Raw genomic sequence first — 22788 nt, forward strand, 5'->3', positions numbered from 1 at the left:
TAGTCTGGAGAATTACAAATTGGGCAGTTGGTTTAATTTCAAACTTACTAACAAAGTTTACATTTAGAACATAAAAATGTATACTTTTATTCAGCAAGGACACATTAAATCGGTAAGTGACAGTAAGGATTTTTACATTTTAACAAAATAGTAAGAAATGATTCATGAGAACCAAATCAGCATATCAAAATTATTTCTGAAGGATTATGTGACCCTGAAGACTGGAGTAATAGCTGCTCAAAATTAAGGAATAATTTACATTTTAAAAATATTAAAATAGAAAGCAGCCACTCTAATTCGTAAAAATAGTTGACAGTGTGATCAAATAAATGCAGGCTAGGTGAGCAGAAGTGACTTATTTTAAAAACCCCAACACCAAATATTTGATGGTAGTGTATGTTAATCAAACATGAACACTGTTGTGTTTTTCCCTCCCATAGCTTCAAGCAGCAATATTAAGTCTGTGACTGCAGAGAGATTTCGTATTTTCCGTCTGGAGCAGCTCTTTGCAGTGCATGATGGAAAATGGTACTTTGAGTTCGAGGCCATAACTGATGGGGAGATGAGAGTGAGCTGGGCACGACCTGGATGTAAACCCGACGTGGATCTTGGGTCAGACGATCAGGCCTTCGTGTTTGATGGTTCTAAGGTATTTCAGTAATAATTTATGATGTCAAAGCAAATTGTATTGAGATCATAAACATGTTTTTACTCTGAGTTTCCTTTTAGAAACAGTTAAGGATCATAAAATAAAAAAGATGACAGATTATATATCTCTTTTTTTTGCATGTCATGTTTTAGGGGCAGTGGTCTATGAACTGTATTAATACAGCATCTTGATTCTGTTACTTGTAAAACCATACAGGTTCATTCAATTACACACCAGATGAGTGCATTTAAAACAGACCTCTCTCTTTCTAGTCTCACTACAGCAGCTGATATCAGAGACCATGCTGCACTGGGCCGATGAGGGGACGATAGAAGACCCAGCTCTGGTGTGTGCTGTTTTCAGCCTGCTGCACCAACAGTATGCTGGGCTGGGAGGCCAGATGTCTGTACCACTACAGAAGGCTTACTGTATCAGCCAGACATCTGTGGAAGACATTCTTCATCTACAGTGGGCTCTAGCACGCATTCGATCATTGCTCACAGCCAGGATGGGCAAAGAAGAGGAGGAACTCATGATCAGAGGACTAGGGTGAGAGAAGATGTTTGGGTTTGTAATGTAATACTATATAATTACTTATTCTATACTGCACAGTATACACTGTGTACTGTGTACTACTTTTTTTTTTTTAAATAGTAAGTGAAACATTATGCAGCGTTAACCATTTCAAACAATACTATGCTTTAACACATGACCTTATCAAATAGCATGTGATCAATCTTAATTAATGAATTAATACAAATGTATATGCTTTTTTTACATTTTTGTGTATCAGTTTTGTGTAAAAATGTACTTATTATGAATCAAGATAGAGATGTTACAACTGAAGCTAACTGAAAACCCAAAGAAAGGAAGATATTTAAATTGATCATTTTAATTTAGGTAATATAATGTTAATATATGCATTTTAAACGAGAAAAAAGGAACATACACTAATGTTCAGAATGTTATTTATCCTGAAAAAAACCCCAAAACAAAACATCACAGTTTCCACAAAAGTTGAAAAAATGTTGAGCACGAAATGATTCCTGAAGGATCATGTGACAAAGACTGGAGTAATTAATCTAGAAATAGATTAAATTAGGAATTTTGATGTATTTTATTTTTATGATATTATTTAAAAGTTTATTCCATAATATTACTGTTTTTACTGTAGAGACCTCTTTCAAAAACGTAAACATTTTTTTTACTGACCTCAAACTTGTGAACGGTAGTGTGTTTTTATGATTAAGCACAAATGTATCATAAAGTGACATTTCTAATCAGGCACTGAATAGAGTACCAATAAAACATCTCAGCCAGTAAAATTACTTATTTTTTTGACACATCCCAGCATACAATTTTCACTTATTAAATTATCCAATATTTCTGATTGACTACTATGCCCAAGCAAGTTTTATTCTCAATTTGAGACCTGTGTTTTCTCTTGTGAAGTGACATTATGAACAATAACGTTTTCTATCAGCATCCTAATCTGATGAGACCCTGGGGATGCATGACACCGTCATGGAAGTTATGGTGAATGTCCTTGGTGCTAGAGCATCTAAGGTAATCATAATAACATCAAGTACTTGCAGTGATTATCAGCTTCTGCGTTCATTATGGTTGTAAAATGTCAACTACATAATTTAACCACTCAAATTAGAATTTAATCATTGCATTAAGTACAGTGTTTTGATTTATTCACTCCCATGAGGTGCTCTGCTAACTCTTATCTTCAGGCCTCATTAAGAAAATCATGTTTCCTAAGATGGTTGCGCACTGCTGTCGTTTCCTTTGTTATTTCTGTCGAATCAGTCGGCATAATCAGAGGGCCATGTTTGATCATCTCAGTTACCTGCTGGAAAACAGTAATGTTGGACTTGGTATGTTTATATTGAGCTGATTGGTTTAACTCATAAATAACCTACAACCTGAACATTTTGAAGGAAGTAGACAAAATTAATGTGATTTTTCTTATCAGCTTCTCCCTCAATGAGAGGTTCAACTCCTCTGGATGTGGCGGCTGCTTCTGTCATGGACAGCAACGAACTGGCACTTGCTCTTACAGAGGGAGATCTGGAGAAAGTAAGTCTCACTGACTGATTCATTTATCTCTCTTTTACACCACTTCTGATTTATGGTGATATTGAACTGTCTGTACTGGTTTTTCATTTGTACAGGTGGTGCAGTATTTGGGAGTCTGCTCTGCTGGTCTCCAAAGGATACCCAGATATTGGTTGGAATCCTGTAGAGGGAGAACGTTACCTGGACTTCCTGCGTTTTGCAGTATTTTGCAATGGTAATGAGCAGTTTTAATCCTGAATCCAGACCTAGTGAACCCTAATTAAACACCTCTGGTTGGTTTTGAATGGTTATTCTCCTTATACAGGTGAGAGTGTTGAGGAGAACGCCTATGTGGTAGTGAGGCTTCTGATTCGCCGACCTGAGTGCTTTGGCCCCGCCCTTCGAGGGGAGGGGGGAAATGGTCTTCTAGCAACTATGGAGGAGGCCATCAGAATTTCCCACCTGCTGGATGGAACCAGTGCAGCCAGTACACACAGTTCCAACGGGACGCTGTGAGTGTTACTTTTTTACTTATCCTGTCTTATCCATTCTCGTTCAAGCCCATATCTCATTCTGACCTGCACTTCTAGTGACACGCTTGATGATGAATATGATGATGTCATTCACATGGGACACGCCATAATGACCTTCTACTCTGCTCTCATTGATCTGTTGGGTCGTTGCGCCCCTGAGACGCATGTAAGTGTTTCGGGAAACCTGCTGGGAAAGCTAGATAAGAGCCTCGTAATGTGCTTGAAGGATTTAGTTGGAAAGGGCTTATTGGTTTTATCTACTTTTTAAGGCAAAGTCAGTTTTCATTAAAGGTTTGAAAGGTTCTTCAAGGTTTGCTAATAGGTGTCTCTGTTGTGTGTGTATATGACCTGCAGCTCATAGAAGCGGGGAAAGGTGAGGCCATCCGAATCAGGGCAATCTTGAGGTCTCTCGTTCCCAGAGAGGATCTGGAGGGAATCATCAATATTCCTTTTAGTTTACCACATGTAAACACAGGTGTGTATGAGTGTGTGCGTTTGTTGACTTGCGTAAAATATACATTCATGACGTAAAAATTATTATTTTCTTAACAATTGATTTATCTTTCTTAAAAAATGAAATCAGTTTAATGAGAGCGTCTGAGCTCAGTATTTAAAATAAACTCTGCTGGCAAAGATGTGTAGTAGGGTATTTTATGTCTAAAAGTGATTAATTGGTGGTTGAAAATATTTTGTTCTTGTTATACTCAGATGATCTAGTGGTGGAGCCTGACATATCTTGGATATTTTGTCCGGATCACAAAGCAGCCATGGTGCTGTTTTTGGACCGGGTTTATGGAGTTCAGGACAAGCACTTTTTGCTGCGTCTACTGGAGAATGGTTTCCTGCTGGACCTGCAAGCAGCTGTTAACATGGATGCTGTAAGTGGGCAGATGTTATATGTAGGAAAAGTTCACCCAAATTTGAATACTGTCATTATGTCATTTCAAACCGATATTTTGACCCATGTGACCTTTTCTTCTGTGAAACACAAAAGGAATTTTAGCTGAATCTCTGTGGTGCCTTTTTCCATAGAATGCAAATAAGTGGGGATGGAGTTCTTGAGCTCCAAAAGCAGTTCAACTCGTGCACTATTTTCCTTATAAGTCTTTTGAAGTCAAACAGTTGGTTTGTGTTACTAACAAATCTGAAATTTAAGTCATTTATTTACTGAAAATCTTGAGTTTGTGGAGTCTGAACCCCCTAATTAAGGTTTGAATCCTGCAGTGGACGCCAAAATAAAGGTTATGGGGGTCTTACAGGCTTGCAGTTTCAATTTGACATATTCCAACAGTGTTCTCTGTTCTACATGTTTCATCAGCTCTGTCTGAATGCAACATAAAAAGAATATATAATTTCAACCGCCCCTGAAACAGGCCACACCGTTGATATGTGGCTCCTGTAGTTGCAAAACTGAAGAGATTACCAAAACACAGAAGTCACATTACCAAACGTTTGGGGTTAATGATTTTTTTTATTATTCAGCAAGGATGCATGTAATTGACCAAAATTGACAGTAAAGACATTTATAATGTTAAAATAGATTTCTGTTTTGAAATAAGTTGTTCTTTTGAACTTCTATTCATCAAATAATCCTGAAAAATAATTCACGATATTCCACAAGAATATTAAGCAGCACGACTGTTTTCAACACTGATGATAATAAATGTTTCTTGAGCACCAAATTGGCATTTTAGAATGATTTCTCAAGGATCATGTGACACTGAAGACTGGTAATGGTTGCTGAAAAATCAGCTTTGTATATATAGATGTATTTTCCATCTTTGCAGACGGGGTTAGGTGGAACAGATATGGCATTGGCCCTTTGCTGAGCAAGTATTCCTCTCTGTGACTCCTCTTCATTGCGGACTGGGCTGGTGGACGAGCTCCTGCAGGGTGTCTACAGTCTCTCTAAAGCCAGTGGACAGACCAAGGCCCACAGAGATGCTATCCAGAACTGGCTGCTGGCAGTGTGCGGGTAAGGATGTTCGATTTTGCTTTTTTTGGATTGATTTTATTATACAGTAAAAGCCATGAATGGCACAGTTACAATAGTGAATGTTTTAAAAAAAAGTTCTGCAAATAATAGACCATTAGAGTGGAAGTTATTGTATCTTTGTCTGCCTGTTCTTGGTTTTTTAGTACTGTCCAATACTGTATTTTAAGATCAGATTTTAAGAAACAATTCCATACTGTTTATTTATAACCCATTATCATTTATCTATAACAATTTTGTTCCCACAGAAAACTGAATCCATCTATGTTGCAGTCTCTGCTGCAGAATCTTGTGTTTGACGTACCTCAACTATCAGAAAACTCCAAGATGCCACTCAAGGTCTAAAGAAAAAAACATTAAATTAATAAAATTAAAAATTATGACTGAACGAATTATGCATTTATATAGCGGTTTTATTGTGTATTACCGTACACCGAAAGCACTTTACAATCATGTGGGGGTCTCTCCTCAACCACCACCAGTGTTTGTTTGTTATGTTTGTCTAAAGCAATTTTGCCTATCACTGTGGTCACTTCTTCCAGCTGTTGACCAATCATTATGAGCAGAGCAGGAAGTACTACTGTCGGAATGATGGATGGGGTGGCTTTGGCTCTGCCTCAGAGGAAGAACTTTGTCTGACCAGAAAGCTGTTTTGGGGGATATTCAGTGTTCTTGCCAAAAAAGTGAGAAAAGACAGAAAATCTCCATTTCAAACCAAGTGACCACACAATTCATTTATCCAAAAGAGTGTTTAACTATTTTAATATACTGGAAACATTTTTTAGGATAGGGTGTCTGTTCTTTTTTTTATGCATCAAACTGTTCGAATTTCATTTTGAATTGCACAATCAAAATTTTGTTTTCCATTCTTGTCCACAGTCTTACGATCCAGACCTATTCAAACGGGCTCTGGTTTGTCTCAGTGCAGTTGCTGGGGCGATTCCTCCTGACCACCTTGACCCGAGCTGCACAGGAGGGTGAGAAAGACACTCAACAATGGATTCAGAGAGACGGTTTTGTCCTCGACCCCTGGACACCTCAAAGTAAGACTTCTGTAGACTTACAGGTCCATAACACATCCTAAACCAGCTGAAACAGACCCGCTTGAGCTGGATTTAATGGACCATTTGCTCTGAGATCTTCGGAGAACCTCTGAGATCAGCACTAATCTCACTAATCTGAAGTGTAAATGGCTTTTTATTAGATATACAAGTTCACTTCATCCATTTCTGAAAAGTGTAGTGTGAATTACTGTTTATTTGATATGCAGTAAATAATAATCCAGTTTTTTCATGCATTTATAGTGTGACAATCCCAAAGGTGCTTGAGTTCGTGGTGAATAAATACGCTGAACATACACATGAGAAATGGTCACTGGAAAAGGTAAGAAGTTTGGTATTACAGGTGTTTGCTTGAGAATATAGTGGAAACTTTGGGAATGCTGTAGTTTTAAAGCCATTTGTGTTTGATAATTCTTTTCTAGTTTGGTAACGGTTGGGTTTATGGGGAACAGTTTTCTGAGAGTGCTAAAGATCATCCACTCCTAAAACCCTACAGAGCTCTATCTGAGAAGGTAGCAAATTCTCCTCATACACAAAACATGTAGACACATTACAAATAACAACATCAGTTTATTGTCACACAGTGAGGTTGCTCTGTATTTTAGGATAAAGAAGGTTATCGAGGGGTCATTAAAGAGACAGTGAAATGCATGCTGGTCTTGGGCTGGACCATTGAGAAGACCAATGATGGGGAGTCACAAGGCTTTCACAACCCAGCTCGGAGGATCTCACAGTCTGGCAAGGTAATAGACACCTTGTTGCTTCAGCTTTTTTTGAACCATAAGAACAATATTATTAATACAATGGAATTAAATATAAAAATTATGGGTAATAAAGTAAAACAGCATTGATATTAAATCATGTTCTTGTTTTTATTTGTGTAATTGTTTTCCATAATGTTAACATTATTATCTCCGTTAACCTTGCTTAAATTATGTTTCAGCATTTCAGCAGAGCAATAATGTGTTGTTTTTGCTTTCCACTTTGACCACTGTGCATCAAGGCAAATTCTTTCTGCATAAATTGTAGTGACAGCTGTTTTGTATTGCACATGGCACAAAGCGATTGGGATTCAGAATTTTTTTTTGTGCTCGCCAAGACTGGAATAACAGCTCTTAGGCTTTTAAAAGACATTGCTTTTTCAGAGAAATTGGGATGTATTCAAAATAGACTGCGGTTCGGTTTGACAAATGCTTGATATCAAACCAGATAAATGCATTGTGTTTCTTTGGAGAACATAACTTGTGTTTTGTCCTTTAATAGCTGTCTTTTGAAGGAGCTTCCACGTTCAGTCCAAAGCCTGTGGAGACCAACAGTGTCACTCTGACCTGGGAACAGTATGTAAGCAGCTTCAACGAATTCCATAAAAATCAGGAGGAGATTACATTAATAACCACTACTGTTTTTATTTGAGTAACTTGTATAGAGATAAAATATATTTTTCAAATCCAAGTTGGCCAAATAACGCAACATATTTTAGACGTCATTTTAGAAATTGCCAGCCAGCTTTGTACCTTAACAGGATTAAAAATAACTGCAGTTTCAATCTGGTGTTGAAGGCCATGGCAGAGCAGTTGGCTGAGAATTATCATCACATCTGGGCAGCCAGGAAACTGCAGGAACTGGAGAGTAAAGGTGTGTGTTGCTGTGAGAAATGATACAGTGAATTAAATTAGGGTTCCTGCAGCCACCTGCGTATTACAGCGAAACAAAACACTGTGAAATAGAAATACTGGGTGTATGGTATGTGTGTGGAAGAAGTGTGGATGTACGTTGTACAGGTATGTGTATATATACATTACCCTTCAGAAATTTGGAATAAGTAAGTTTTTAAAGAAATTAAATAAAAGTTCATTTGAATTGACAGTAAAGTCATTTATAATGTTACAAAATATTTTTATTTCAAATAAATGCGCCTCTTTTGATCTTTCTATTCATCAAATAATCAACAAATATACTACAAATATTTTCAACATTGACAATAATAAGAGGTTTATTGAGCAGCGAATCAGCAATGGTTTTTTTAAGGATCATGATGAGATTCTGAAGACTGGAGTAATGACTGTTAAAATTTCAGCATTACATTACAGGAATAAATTACTTTTAAAAACATAAAATAGAAAAAGTTATTTTATATTGTAACAATATTTCACAAAACTATAGCTTTTACTGTATTTTGATTAAATAAATGCAATAAAAGCATACAAGACTTTAAGAAATCATTCAGACCACAAACTCTTGGGTATTATAGTGTACTACAGTAGTATAGGCAAAGAAAGATATTTGCTGTAAGCAATTCTTAACCTTTGATATTGCTATTTGCACTCATATTTTTCAATATTTTATAAACTAATAATGTTGCACAATAATCACCAGTGACACCCTGAAGTGTTTTTCTCTAGTGCTATAATAACCTGCTGTACACTATCCTGCTTATTACAAAATATCAAAGAAATCTAATTAAAAAATATTACAGTCAACTATTGCAGAGAGCTGTGTAATATGCACTAACTACTAAGGCAACAAACTAAGTGCATGAATTAATTTAATAACTGTCACCAGATTAATTAATTATAATGCATTGCTTGTATACACTCACCTAAAGGATTATTAGGAACACCATACTAATACTGTGTTTGACCCCCTTTCGCCTTCAGAACTGCCTTAATTCTATGTGGCATTGATTCAACAAGGTGCTGAAAGCATTCTTTAGAAATGTTGGCCCATATTGATAGGATAGCATCTTGCAGTTGATGGAGATTTGTGGGATGCACATCCAGGGCACGAAGGTGAATGCTCTATTGGGTTGAGATCTGGTGACTGTGGGGGCCATTTTAGTACAGTGAACTCATTGTCATGTTCAAGAAACCAATTTGAAATGATTCCAGCTTTGTGACATGGTGCATTATCCTGCTGGAAGTAGCCATCAGAGGATGGGTACATGGTGGTCATAAAGGGATGGACATGGTCAGAAACAATGCTCAGGTAGGCCGTGGCATTTAAACGATGCCCAATTGGCACTAAGGGGCCTAAAGTGTGCCAAGAAAACATCCCCCACACCATTACACCACCACCACCAGCCTGCACAGTGGTAACAAGGCATGATGGATCCATGTTCTCATTCTGTTTACGCCAAATTCTGATTCTACCATCTGAATGTCTCAACAGAAATCGAGACTCATCAGACCAGGCAACATTTTTCCAGTCTTCAACCGTCCAATTTTGGTGAGCTCGTGCAAATTGTAGCCTCTTTTTCCTATTTGTAGTGGAGATGAGTGGTACCCGGTGGGGTCTTCTGCTGTTGTAGCCCATCCGCCTCAAGGTTGTGCGTGTTGTGGCTTCACAAATGCTTTGCTGCATACCTCGGTTGTAACGAGTGGTTATTTCAGTCAAAGTTGCTCTTCTATCAGCTTGAATCAGTCGGCCCATTCTCCTCTGACCTCTAGCATCAACAAGGCATTTTTGCCCACAGGACTGCCGCATACTGGATGTTTTTCCCTTTTCACACCATTCTTTGTAAACCCTAGAAATGGTTGTGCGTGAAAATCCCAGTAACCAAGCAGATTGTGAAATACTCAGACCGGCCCGTCTGGCACCAACAACCATGCCACGCTCAATATTGCTTAAATCACCTTTCTTTCCCATTCTGACATTCAGTTTGGAGTTCAGGAGATTGTCTTGACCAGGACCACACCCCTAAATGCATTGAAGCAACTGCCATGTGATTGGTTGATTAGATAATTGCATTAATGAGAAATTGAACAGGTGTTCCTAATAATCCTTTAGGTGAGTGTATAACTCCTTTAACAATGGGAATTGCCTCAAACCACATTTGACCAGAATCATTTGAGCTGTTAGAACTGATGCTGTTTTTGTCCAGGAGGGGGCAGTCACCCTCTGCTTTTACCATATGATGCTCTGAGTGTCAAAGACAAGAGTCGAGTCAGAGAAAAAGCTCAAGATGTTCTCAAGTTCTTCCACATCAATGGGTACTCAGTGAGGAGGTGAGGACGCTTTCCTGCTACTGGATACTAGAATGAGCATCATGCCTTTGAAGTGTCCATAGCATTTTCACTGACTGGATTTTCACTGCACAGGAACAGAAAGGTGGCAGATGCTGATTCCCCAGCGATTGCGAGCCGCTTTGCTTACGGCCTGCTGCAGAAAGCCTTCTGTCTCACTGAGCAAGTCCAGGAGCAGTTACTAGAGCTGGGTTAGACACACACACACACACGTTTGTTTTTGTGAATTGTGGGGACATTCCATAGGAGTAATGGTTTTTATACTGTACAAACCGTATTTTCTATCACCCTACACCTAAACCGACCCCTTACAGTAAATTTTGTAAATTTTTACTTTCTTAAAAAACTCATTCTTTATGATTTATTAGCCTTTTGAAATATGGGGACATGGGGAAATGTCCTCACACACACACACACACACTCACACACACATTCCCCTGTTCTTCCACTGCACTTCTCTCCAATTATTTATTTGCACATCTGTCTTTTTATATAACTGCCCTTTAATTTCAAGGCCTCACTAACCTGAAAGGGGTGTTAAAAGGATAGTTTATACAAAAGTTTAAATTCTGCTATCAATCGTCCTCATGCCTTTCCAAATCCTAATGCAAAAAATTAGCTCAAAAAAGTTACCATAGCTCATTTTTATATAATCAAATGGGATGTGGACAGATGCTGTCAAGCTCAAAAAAAAAAAAAGTTCCCTATGAACAACAAATTAATTTCTTTATTAAGGTCAGTTATCTTTACTGCAGGTCAGACATTTGGAACAGAACTTTACACTGAAATGTATGATAATTCATCACAGCATAGCAGCTAACTGAGTCAGGATGACAGACCCATTTAAACAACTGCCTGATTTTATCTCCAAATAATTATCCAAATTAAATAGATTTTTGGATTCTTTTAAAGACACTGCAGATGTGTTTTGTGCATTGGGATTGTTCATCGTATCTTAAGTGGTAACCAAGCGGACGTCTCAGCTTGTTCAATGCATTGGGGTAAACATTTACATGTTTTTGTTATTGAACCACAGTGGTCATGGTAAATTAGTGTAGTTGCAGATAATTACAGCATTGTATTGTTTGTCCAAACGGACATCTCTGTGGGTCATGTAACTGTCGATCCCATAATTGATTAGACATCATGTTTTGCTATCCATCCTTGTTCTGAGACAATATGTTGTCCTGCTTTATAAAAGTCTTTCATTCCCACATGAAGATCAATAACAACGGTCAGCAGTTCCCTGACCTCCTTCACTATCAATCTCATTAATGTGCACTAAAAATCTTCACTTCAATACCTAACTACAAAAATCTGAAATCAACATTTCTTACGCTGGTGAATGTTGTTTTATTCAAGCCTCTTTTTCTTTCCATCCCAGGTTGTACTGCCACTTTTAGATCGATACTTCAAAAATCACTATCTCTACTTCCTCTCCACTACAATTTGTTCACTTAGAGATAGCTGCCAGTCCACTAATAAAGAAAAAGAGATGGCCACAAGGTAATTTGTGATGACAGACCCCTGTTACATTTGCATGTGATTATGTGAGTCAGCGCCTCAGCGGCCATCTGTAACTTTATAAAAGCTGTGTTATTTTACATTGACCAGATAAATACTACTCAGTTTAGCAACCATTATTTGAAAGCTTTAGCTCATGGAATAAATCATGGGTGACAGAGCATTTATGCAACAGTAAATAAAAATTTGCATGATTGTGCATTCACCCATTTGGTGTCCAAGAAGCATATCACTTTATTGGGTACTTTATTTTTTGCACTTTGTATTAAAAAGAAGATTGCTAGCATCTCGGCATGTAATCCCTTTTGGATACACAGCAAATGAATTTCAAGTATTGAGTTTTTACTCTTTTTGAAAGAATTCATTTATGAATTGCTTCATGTGGATTTTTTTATAGACAGTGAAGCATAAACATTGTTACTGAGTGCACCTGTAATAAATATCTGAAAATGCAAAAATGTTTAGGAGACAGAAAATATAATTCACTCTGTAAAAAAACACACAAAGATGGAGAAATGTGTGTGTGTGTGTGTTTGCGTACACACATATGGCTTGTTTTTTCCCATTCATTTCCCTCATTCTTTCTCTTACATTCATCATCTCTCCTTTATTTCCTAGTTTATTCTGTAAACTCGGCGCTCTAGCAAGATGCAGAATCTCTCTGTTTGGTAAGGGTTGGTTCTTTACTCTTTTGTGTCTTTCTTTTTTGTTTGCAATAAAAATCTGCTTGATTATTTATCTAGAAACACTTTTAATTTAGAGGCACTTTGTATTCATCTCATGCACTCTCTGCATTATCCACTGCCATTGTTCACTCACCCCAGTCTTGTAATGCTGAGGTGAATGCTTACATACCTCATTAATTTTATTATCCCACCCTCCCTTGAAAACAAAAATCAGGAGCTGGTGCTTTTTACTGGCTGGATTACATTGAGCTCAATGCCATGTTTGCTCTTAGGAAATTAAGCCCTTGCTTTGGTGAGCTGCCTACAAATCCTGGCACAGTCCCTGGATGGAAGGTAGTTAATGCTACACTGCATATGCAGTGCAGTGAGATTGTAAAATTAGCTGTATGTCCTTCATTTTGGGGGAGGTTTTTTTTGTCTACTGATCATTTGAGAAATCAATAAACAATTAATTAAGTTAATACATCAAATAAACAGTAAATTGTGTAATGTTTAAACATGGAATAATAGATTTAAAAATCTGAATAAAATGTAAAAAAAAAACCTAAATCAATAAAAACAGGTAAGAATTTATGTTTTATTCTTTGTATTTAACAAAATATTAAAATATATACAAATAAATTGCAACTATTCCAGCTAAATATGCTGAGATAACTAAAACTAAGTCATTCATCCCACCGATGGCAGTTTGGAGGAAATATTTTGGAAAACCAGTTATAAACTGGCTATTATTTTTATTTTATTTTATTTTTGGTGAAAATATTGTTGCAGAAATTATACACATCCTTCAAAATGGAGTTTTCAATTTAGCTACAGTATATACATAAAGAGCAAAGAATCCTGAAAAAAGTATCACAGTTTCCACAAAAGATATGAAGATGTTTTCAGAAAACAGTCATTTATAATAATATTTCACAATATTTCAGTTTTTACTGTATTTTTGATCAAATAAATCTAGTTCTAATTTTTCATTCTAATTGTTTGTCTCTAGGATGTTAATGAAAACCACTAACGAATCCGTCAGGCTGTCGCTGTGGTCGTTCTTTGAAGCAGCGGCTGAAGATCTCGAGCTAACGGTAGATAATGTGACCTGGGATGAGTACGGACTGAACCAAGCCCAGAGCAGGGGAGACAGCAGTGAGGTCATTACGTACACCACCACCGCCCTGATCCCGGTGCTCGCCGCTTTATTCCTGCACGATGCCCAGAGGCAGCACGAAGGGGGACTGATCAGTAAGAGAGAGTGGAATGGATGGAAGAAACAGCAGCAGCTAATTGGGTGAATAATGAATAGATTAGTGTGTCCTATGATGAATGAACAGATGGAGGGAAAATAAATGGAGGTTGTGGAAGGGCAGTGGAAAAATATTCAGGGTTTTGGTTGAGCAGATCACTTCCCTTTCCAATTACCTCGGTTTTGCCAATTGGATTCAGCCCTGTATTTGACCCCTCTTATGTTTGATCATGGTCTTGTGTGTCTGGGTTTATATTTTAGTAAGGAATGTGCAGTTAGGGCATAAAGATTGTAGGTGGGGGGAGTGAATAACCAACACTCTCTCCACCCTCAATACCACGACTGAGGTGAGACCCTTGAGCAAGGCACCAAACCCCCAACTGCTCCCCGGGCGCCGCAGCAATGGCTGCCCACTGCTCTGGGTGTATGTTCACTACTGTGTGTACACTTGGATGGGTTAAATGCAGAGCACAAATTCCGAGTCACCATATTTGGCCACACACCACTTCCCTTTCCCTTTCCCTAAAGAATTGCAAAACACTTTAAACCGGCCTCTCTTCTGAATTGACTATACTCAAAAAAGCCTCTAGGCAATGATGAATCTCTTTAGGTTCAGCTCAAATGTGTATTCAGTAATATTATATACTGTTTTGCACCAGATCCAAAGAGTTGACTGTGAGAAAACATTCACTGTTTTGTCCAACGGCATTTGATATTTGTTTACATTCTCTGTGACCAGAGAATTTTCCTTTTGAAAATGTCCTTATATTACTTCTATAAACAATCATCTTCACAAGTGTGCTGGCAAGATAAAACACTGTTTGCTCCACACTGCAGGACTGCAGCAGGCTTCTCTGCGATAAGAACACTTTTGTAGCACAGCGGCATCATGTATTGAATCATTCATTCTATACTTTTTTGCTCTGTATGAACTCATTACCATTTCATTAGAAAAAATTTCACCCCTTTTACTCCTCTTTTACAAGTCAACTGTATTATGAATAAATCTCACACACAGTTGGGATGAATCGTAGTAGAATCAGTTTTTCATTTGCTCTAAACTTCAAAGATGCAAGAGTGCTTGCAAAAACGCAAGAAAAGAAATATATTTTTTTTAATATGATTTATTTTTTCTTTCAGTGGATCAAGTGCACTCCTGTTGCTACAGGATCCTCAGCTGTCTATACATTCTTGGCACCTGCAGTGGTACATTCATCGAGAGGTAACACTATATAATTGTATGACTTCACAAAACATGAAATATAATACAAGTTGTATGGGTCAGTTTATGGTGCTTTAGTGGTATTTTTTTGTCCTTTTTTGAAGCTTTTCTGACATGGGCACTTTGAACTATATAAAACAACCTGTGTAAATCTATTGTGTTCTACGCAAAGACAAAAGCATACAGGTTCGGACAGACATGATGACAAGGACATTTATTTTAGGGTGAACTAACCCTTTAACAAATGTGCTGTTCTTAGCAAATTTTGTTAATTAGGGTGTTTGGCTCTTATTATTTTATTCTGATTATTAGTGGGTGCTTTTTTGAAGCACTCACTATTGTTATTGCTCATACTTATTAGGGGGTGCTTGCCAAAGCACTCACTATTATTATTCTTCATACTTATTAGGGGGTGCTTGCCAAAGCACTCACTATTATTATCTCACATACTTATTATTCTTATTCCTCTTCTTCCGTACAAATTTTGACGCGCTACTCCTCCCGCAGCTTTTGTCACAGACCAACGAATGAGGCGTCAAATCGTGCGGATTATTCGGGAATGATGTGCTATGACTTTTATAAGCGATCGGGGGTACGGTGTTTGCCCCAGGGGCAAAAAAGCGGGCAAAAAATCCCATAGACAATGCATTGCGGCCAACTTTGACGCCTCGTAGCTCCGAGCGAGAATTTCGTAGAAACTTGTGAATCACCACATTTGGAGAGGCTATCAAGCTGTGCAAGAAGATACCCCGCAGTGGGGTATAAGTTGTACCCCTGGGGCACAAGAGCCCCCCAAAGTTGCCCCATTGACATACTATGGTGAGGGACGGCCCATGAAACAGCGCGTTTTTCCTACTATGGTAAAATGCATAGGGATTTTGTATTGATCATAGCTCTGGATCACAGTGTCATAGAGATAAGGGGGTGGGCTCATTTTACTCAGACGACCAATCAATATCTCAGGATCAATGTGAAGCCATCAAGCCACGCCCTAGCAACCATTTAGAGAACCTTAGCAACAAGTTCCATAGACATCCATTGAAAGAGATCAAAGGGATATCTCCGGACTGAATTGTCATAGAAGCATGAGGGTGGTCTCATTTGACTCGGGCCAGCAAACGGCCAATCATGAATCACCTCAACAATTCCTAGCCCCTCCCTAGCAACCATTGTCGACCACCTTAGTAACCAAAATCCAAAGAGGGATATCTTCCATTCTGAATGTCACAGAGGCATGGGAGTTGGTTTATATCATAAATAGTGACAAGAAGCCTTTGCAGTTTCATCATGCAACTCCATAGCAACCAAACAGAGTACCCTAGCAACCAAAATCCAAAGAGGGATATCTTCCATTCTGAATGTCACAGAGGCATGGGAGTTGGTTTATATTATTCATAGTGACAAGAAGCCTTTGCAGTTTCATCATGCAACTCCATAGCAACCAAACAGAGTACCCTAGCAACCAAAATCCAAAGAGGGATATCTTCCATTCTGAATGTCACAGAGGCATGGGAGTTGGTTTATATCATTCATAGCACCACCCTGGGTACCATAGCAACGGCCCTAGCAACCATCCTGGGTACCCTAGCAACCGCATAGCAACACCCTAGCAACCACCACAAGTACCCTAGCAACCACATAGCAACACCTTAGCAACCACCCTGGGTACCCTAGCAACCGCCCTAGCAACCATCCTGGGTACCCTAGCAACCGCATAGCAACACCCTAGCAACCACCCCAATTACCCTAGCAACCACATAGCATCACCTTAGCAACCACCCTGGGTACCCTAGCAACCGCCCTAGCAACCATCCTGAGTACCCTAGCAACCGCATAGCAACACCCTAGCAACCACCCCAATTACCCTAGCAACCACATAGCAACACCTTAGCAACCACCCTGGGTACCCTAGCAACCGCCCTAGCAACCATCCTGGGTACCCTAGCAACCATCCTGATTACCCTAGCAACCGCATAGCAACACCTTAGCAACCACCCTGGGTACCCTAGCAACGGCCCTAACAACCATCCTGGGAACCCTAGCAACCGAGTGGCGAGTTTTGCCACCCCAAGCACCCCCTCACATTTTCTTCAGGAAATGTACATTCTAGTTATTCTTATTCTTATTCCTCTTCTTCCGTACAAATTTCGGCGTGCTACTCCTCCCGCACCGTTTGTCACAGACCCATGAAACAGGCGTCAAATCGTGCGGATTATTCGGGAATGGTGTGCTATGACTTTTATAAGCGATCGGGGGTACGGTGTTTGCCCCAGGGGCAAAAAAGCGGGCAAAAAATCGCATAGACAATGCATTGCGGCCAACTTTGACGGCTCGTAGCTCCGAGCGAGAATTTCGTAGAAACTTGTGAATCACCACATTTGGAGAGGCTATCAAGCTGTGCAAGAAGATACCCCGCAGTGGAGTATAAGTTGTACCCCTGGGGGCACAAGAGCCCCCCAAAGTTGCCCCATTGACTTACTATGGTGAGGGACGGCCCATGAAACAGCGCGTTTTTCCTACTATGGTAAATTGCATAGGGATTTTGTATTGAACATAGCTCTGGATCACAGTGTCATAGAGATAAGGGGGCGGGCTCATTTTACTCAGACGACCAATCAATATCTCAGGATCATTGTGAAGCCATCAAGCCACGCCCTAGCAACCATTTAGAGAACCTTAGCAACAAGTTCCATAGACATCCATTGAAAGAGATCAAAGGGATATCTCCGGATTGAATTGTCATAGAAACATGAGGGTGGGTTCATTTGACTCGGGGCAGCAAACAACCAATCACGAATCACCTCAACACACCCTAGCCCCTCCCTAGCAACCACTGTCGAGCACCTTAGCAACCAAAATCCAAAGAGGGATATCTTCCATTCTGAATGTCACAGAGGCATGGGAGTTGGTTTATATCATTCATAGTGACAAGAAGCCTTTGCAGTTTCATCATTGGCAGCTCCAAGCAACTCCATAGCAACCAAACAGAGGACCTTAGCAACCAAAATCCAAAGAGGGATATCTTCCATTCTGAATGTCACAGAGGCATGGGAGTTGGTTTATATCATAAATAGTGACAAGAAGCCTTTGCAGTTTCATCATGCAACTCCATAGCAACCAAACAGAGTACCCTAGCAACCAAAATCCAAAGAGGGATATCTTCCATTCTGAATGTCACAGAGGCATGGGAGTTGGTTTATATCATTCATAGTGACAAGAAGCCTTTGCAGTTTCATCATGCAACTCCATAGCAACCAAACAGAGTACCCTAGCAACCAAAATCCAAAGAGGGATATCTTCCATTCTGAACGTCACAGAGGCATGGGAGTTGGTTTATATCATTCATAGCACCACCCTGGGTACCATAGCAACCGCCCTAGCAACCATCCTGGGTACCCTAGCAACCGCATAGCAACACCCTAGCAACCACCCCAAGTACCCTAGCAACCACATAGCAACACCTTAGCAACCACCCTGGGTACCCTAGCAACTGCCCTAGCAACCATTCTGGGTACCCTAGCAACCGCATAGCAACACCCTAGCAACCACCCCAATTACCCTAGCAACCACATAGCATCACCTTAGCAACCACCCTGGGTACCCTAGCAACCGCCCTAGCAACCATCCTGGGTACCCTAGCAACCGCATAGCAACACCCTAGCAACCACCCCAAGTACCCTAGCAACCACATAGCATCACCTTAGCAACCACCCTGGGTACCCTAGCAACCGCCCTAGAACCATCCTAAGTACCCTAGCAACCGCATAGCAACACCCTAGCAACCACCCCAATTACCCTAGCAACCACATAGCAACACCTTAGCAACCACCCTGGGTACCTTAGCAACGGCCCTAGTAACCATTCTGGGTACCCTAGCAACCGCATAGCAACACCTTAGCAACCACCCTGGGTACCCTAGCAACGGCCCTAGCAACCATCCCTAGTGCCCTAGCAGCCGCCCAGCAGTGCCAAGGAAACCACTCAAGCCAACCTAGCAACCGGGTGGCGAGTTTTGCCACGCCAAGCACCCCCTCACATTTTCTTCAGGAAATGTACATTCTAGTTAGGGGGTGCTTTGCAAAAGCACTCACTATTATTATTCTTCATACTTATTATTCTTATTCTTATTCTTCTTCCGTACAAACTTCGGCGCGCTACTCCTCCCGCAGCTTTTGTCACAGACCAACGAATGAGGCGTCAAATCGTGCGCCCTATTGAGGACACCTGTGCTATGACTTTTATAAGCGATCGGGGGTGCGGTGTTTGCCCCAGGGGCAAAAAAGCGGGCAAAAAATCCCATAGACAATGCATTGCGGCCAACTTTGACGGCTCGTAGCTCCGAGCGAGAATTTCGTAGAAACTTGTGAATCACCACATTTGGAGAGGCTATCAAGCTGTGCAAGAAGATACCACGCAGTGGGGTATAAGTTTTACCCCTGGGGCACAAGAGCCCCCCAAAGTTGCCCCATTGACATACTATGGTGAGGGACGGCCCATGAAACAGCGCGTTTTTCCTACTATGGTAAATTGCATAGGGATTTTGTATTGAACATAGCTCTGGATGACAGTGTCATAGAGACAAGGGGGCGGGCTCATTTTACTCAGACGACCAATCAATCTCTCAGAATCATTGTGAAGCCATCAAGCCACGCCCTAGCAACCATTTAGAGCACCTTAGCAACAAGTTCCATAGACATCCATTGAAAGAGATCAAAGGGATATCTCCGGATTGAATTGTCATAGAAACATGAGGGTGGGTTCATTTGACTCGGGGCAGCAAACAACCAATCACGAATCACCTCAACACACCCTAGCCCCTCCCTAGCAACCACTGTCGAGCACCTTAGCAACCAAAATCCAAAGAGGGATATCTTCCATTCTGAATGTCACAGAGGCATGGGAGTTGGTTTATATCATTCATAGTGACAAGAAGCCTTTGCAGTTTCATCATTGGCAGCTCCAAGCAACTCCATAGCAACCAAACAGAGGACCTTAGCAACCAAAATCCAAAGAGGGATATCTTCCATTCTGAATGTCACAGAGGCATGGGAGTTGGTTTATATCATAAATAGTGACAAGAAGCCTTTGCAGTTTCATCATGCAACTCCATAGCAACCAAACAGAGTACCCTAGCAACCAAAATCCAAAGAGGGATATCTTCCATTCTGAATGTCACAGAGGCATGGGAGTTGGTTTATATCATTCATAGTGACAAGAAGCCTTTGCAGTTTCATCATGCAACTCCATAGCAACCAAACAGAGTACCCTAGCAACCAAAATCCAAAGAGGGATATCTTCCATTCTGAACGTCACAGAGGCATGGGAGTTGGTTTATATCATTCATAGCACCACCCTGGGTACCATAGCAACCGCCCTAGCAACCATCCTGGGTACCCTAGCAACCGCATAGCAACACCCTAGCAACCACCCCAAGTACCCTAGCAACCACATAGCAACACCTTAGCAACCACCCTGGGTACCCTAGCAACTGCCCTAGCAACCATTCTGGGTACCCTAGCAACCGCATAGCAACACCCTAGCAACCACCCCAATTACCCTAGCAACCACATAGCATCACCTTAGCAACCACCCTGGGTACCCTAGCAACCGCCCTAGCAACCATCCTGGGTACCCTAGCAACCGCATAGCAACACCCTAGCAACCACCCCAAGTACCCTAGCAACCACATAGCATCACCTTAGCAACCACCCTGGGTACCCTAGCAACCGCCCTAGAACCATCCTAAGTACCCTAGCAACCGCATAGCAACACCCTAGCAACCACCCCAATTACCCTAGCAACCACATAGCAACACCTTAGCAACCACCCTGGGTACCTTAGCAACGGCCCTAGTAACCATTCTGGGTACCCTAGCAACCGCATAGCAACACCTTAGCAACCACCCTGGGTACCCTAGCAACGGCCCTAGCAACCATCCCTAGTGCCCTAGCAGCCGCCCAGCAGTGCCAAGGAAACCACTCAAGCCAACCTAGCAACCGGGTGGCGAGTTTTGCCACGCCAAGCACCCCCTCACATTTTCTTCAGGAAATGTACATTCTAGTTAGGGGGTGCTTTGCAAAAGCACTCACTATTATTATTCTTCATACTTATTATTCTTATTCTTATTCTTCTTCCGTACAAACTTCGGCGCGCTACTCCTCCCGCAGCTTTTGTCACAGACCAACGAATGAGGCGTCAAATCGTGCGCCCTATTGAGGACACCTGTGCTATGACTTTTATAAGCGATCGGGGGTGCGGTGTTTGCCCCAGGGGCAAAAAAGCGGGCAAAAAATCCCATAGACAATGCATTGCGGCCAACTTTGACGGCTCGTAGCTCCGAGCGAGAATTTCGTAGAAACTTGTGAATCACCACATTTGGAGAGGCTATCAAGCTGTGCAAGAAGATACCACGCAGTGGGGTATAAGTTTTACCCCTGGGGCACAAGAGCCCCCCAAAGTTGCCCCATTGACATACTATGGTGAGGGACGGCCCATGAAACAGCGCGTTTTTCCTACTATGGTAAATTGCATAGGGATTTTGTATTGAACATAGCTCTGGATGACAGTGTCATAGAGACAAGGGGGCGGGCTCATTTTACTCAGACGACCAATCAATCTCTCAGAATCATTGTGAAGCCATCAAGCCACGCCCTAGCAACCATTTAGAGCACCTTAGCAACAAGTTCCATAGACATTCATTGAAAGAGATCAAAGGGATATCTCCGGATTGAATTGTCATAGAAACATGAGGGTGGTCTCATTTGACTCGGGGAAGCAAACAGCCAATCATGAATCACCTCAACACTTCCTAGCCCCTCCCTAGCAACCATTGTCGACCACCTTAACAACCAAAATCCAAAGAGGGATATCTTCCATTCTGAATGTCGCAGAGGCATGGGAGTTGGTTTATATCATTCATAGTGACAAGAAGCCTTTGCAGTTTCATCATTGGCAGCTCATAGCCCCTCCCTAGCAACCATTGTCGAGCACCTTAGCAACCAAAATCCAAAGAGGGATATCTTCCATTCTGAATGTCACAGAGGCATGGGAGTTGGTTTATATCATTCATAGTGACAAGAAGCCTTTGCAGTTTCATCATTGGCAGCTCCAAGCAACTCCATAGCAACCAAACAGAGGACCTTAGCAACCAAAATCCAAAGAGGGATATCTTCCATTCTGAATGTCACAGAGGCATGGGAGTTGGTTTATATCATTCATAGTGACAAGAAGCCTTTGCAGTTTCATCATGCAACTCCATAGCAACCAAACAGAGTACCCTAGCAACCAAAATCCAAAGAGGGATATCTTCCATTCTGAATGTCACAGAGGCACGGGAGTTGGTTTATATCATTCATAGTGACAAGAAGCCTTTGCAGTTTCATCATGCAACTCCATAGCAACCAAACAGAGTACCCTAGCAACCAAAATCCAAAGAGGGATATCTTCCATTCTGAATGTCACAGAGGCATGGGAGTTGGTTTATATCATTCATAGCACCACCCTGGGTACCATAGCAACCGCCCTAGCAACCATCCTGGGTACCCTAGCAACCGCATAGCAACACCCTAGCAACCACCCCAAGTACCCTAGCAACCACATAGCATCACCTTAGCAACCACCCTGGGTACCCTAGCAACCGCCCTAGAACCATCCTAAGTACCCTAGCAACCGCATAGCAACACCCTAGCAACCACCCCAATTACCCTAGCAACCACATAGCAACACCTTAGCAACCACCCTGGGTACCTTAGCAACGGCCCTAGTAACCATTCTGGGTACCCTAGCAACCGCATAGCAACA

The 22788-nt window shown here is 41.0% G+C and overlaps 1 protein-coding gene across 1 annotated transcript in view; it reads left to right on the top strand.

The window, feature by feature from the left end:
* Nucleotides 1–22788, top strand: part of LOC306886750 (ryanodine receptor 2-like) — an 82467-nt gene that overhangs the window by 13075 nt on the left and 46604 nt on the right. Inside the window, 25 exon segments of the mRNA XM_079444065.1 lie at nucleotides 441–649; nucleotides 933–1198; nucleotides 2465–2532; nucleotides 2631–2734; nucleotides 2830–2852; nucleotides 2854–2948; nucleotides 3039–3225; nucleotides 3304–3412; nucleotides 3601–3721; nucleotides 3955–4124; nucleotides 5034–5072; nucleotides 5076–5221; nucleotides 5488–5578; nucleotides 5782–5922; nucleotides 6119–6217; nucleotides 6221–6282; nucleotides 6544–6622; nucleotides 6723–6812; nucleotides 6906–7043; nucleotides 7564–7641; nucleotides 7860–7935; nucleotides 10181–10304; nucleotides 10398–10513; nucleotides 11726–11828; nucleotides 13524–13811. Of these exon segments, the coding sequence (XP_079300191.1) occupies nucleotides 441–649; nucleotides 933–1198; nucleotides 2465–2532; nucleotides 2631–2734; nucleotides 2830–2852; nucleotides 2854–2948; nucleotides 3039–3225; nucleotides 3304–3412; nucleotides 3601–3721; nucleotides 3955–4124; nucleotides 5034–5072; nucleotides 5076–5221; nucleotides 5488–5578; nucleotides 5782–5922; nucleotides 6119–6217; nucleotides 6221–6282; nucleotides 6544–6622; nucleotides 6723–6812; nucleotides 6906–7043; nucleotides 7564–7641; nucleotides 7860–7935; nucleotides 10181–10304; nucleotides 10398–10513; nucleotides 11726–11828; nucleotides 13524–13811 (3022 nt within the window).

The sequence above is a fragment of the Barbus barbus genome (assembly GCF_936440315.1).
Source record: "Barbus barbus genome assembly, chromosome: 20".
Classification (NCBI taxonomy): Eukaryota; Metazoa; Chordata; class Actinopteri; order Cypriniformes; family Cyprinidae; genus Barbus; species Barbus barbus.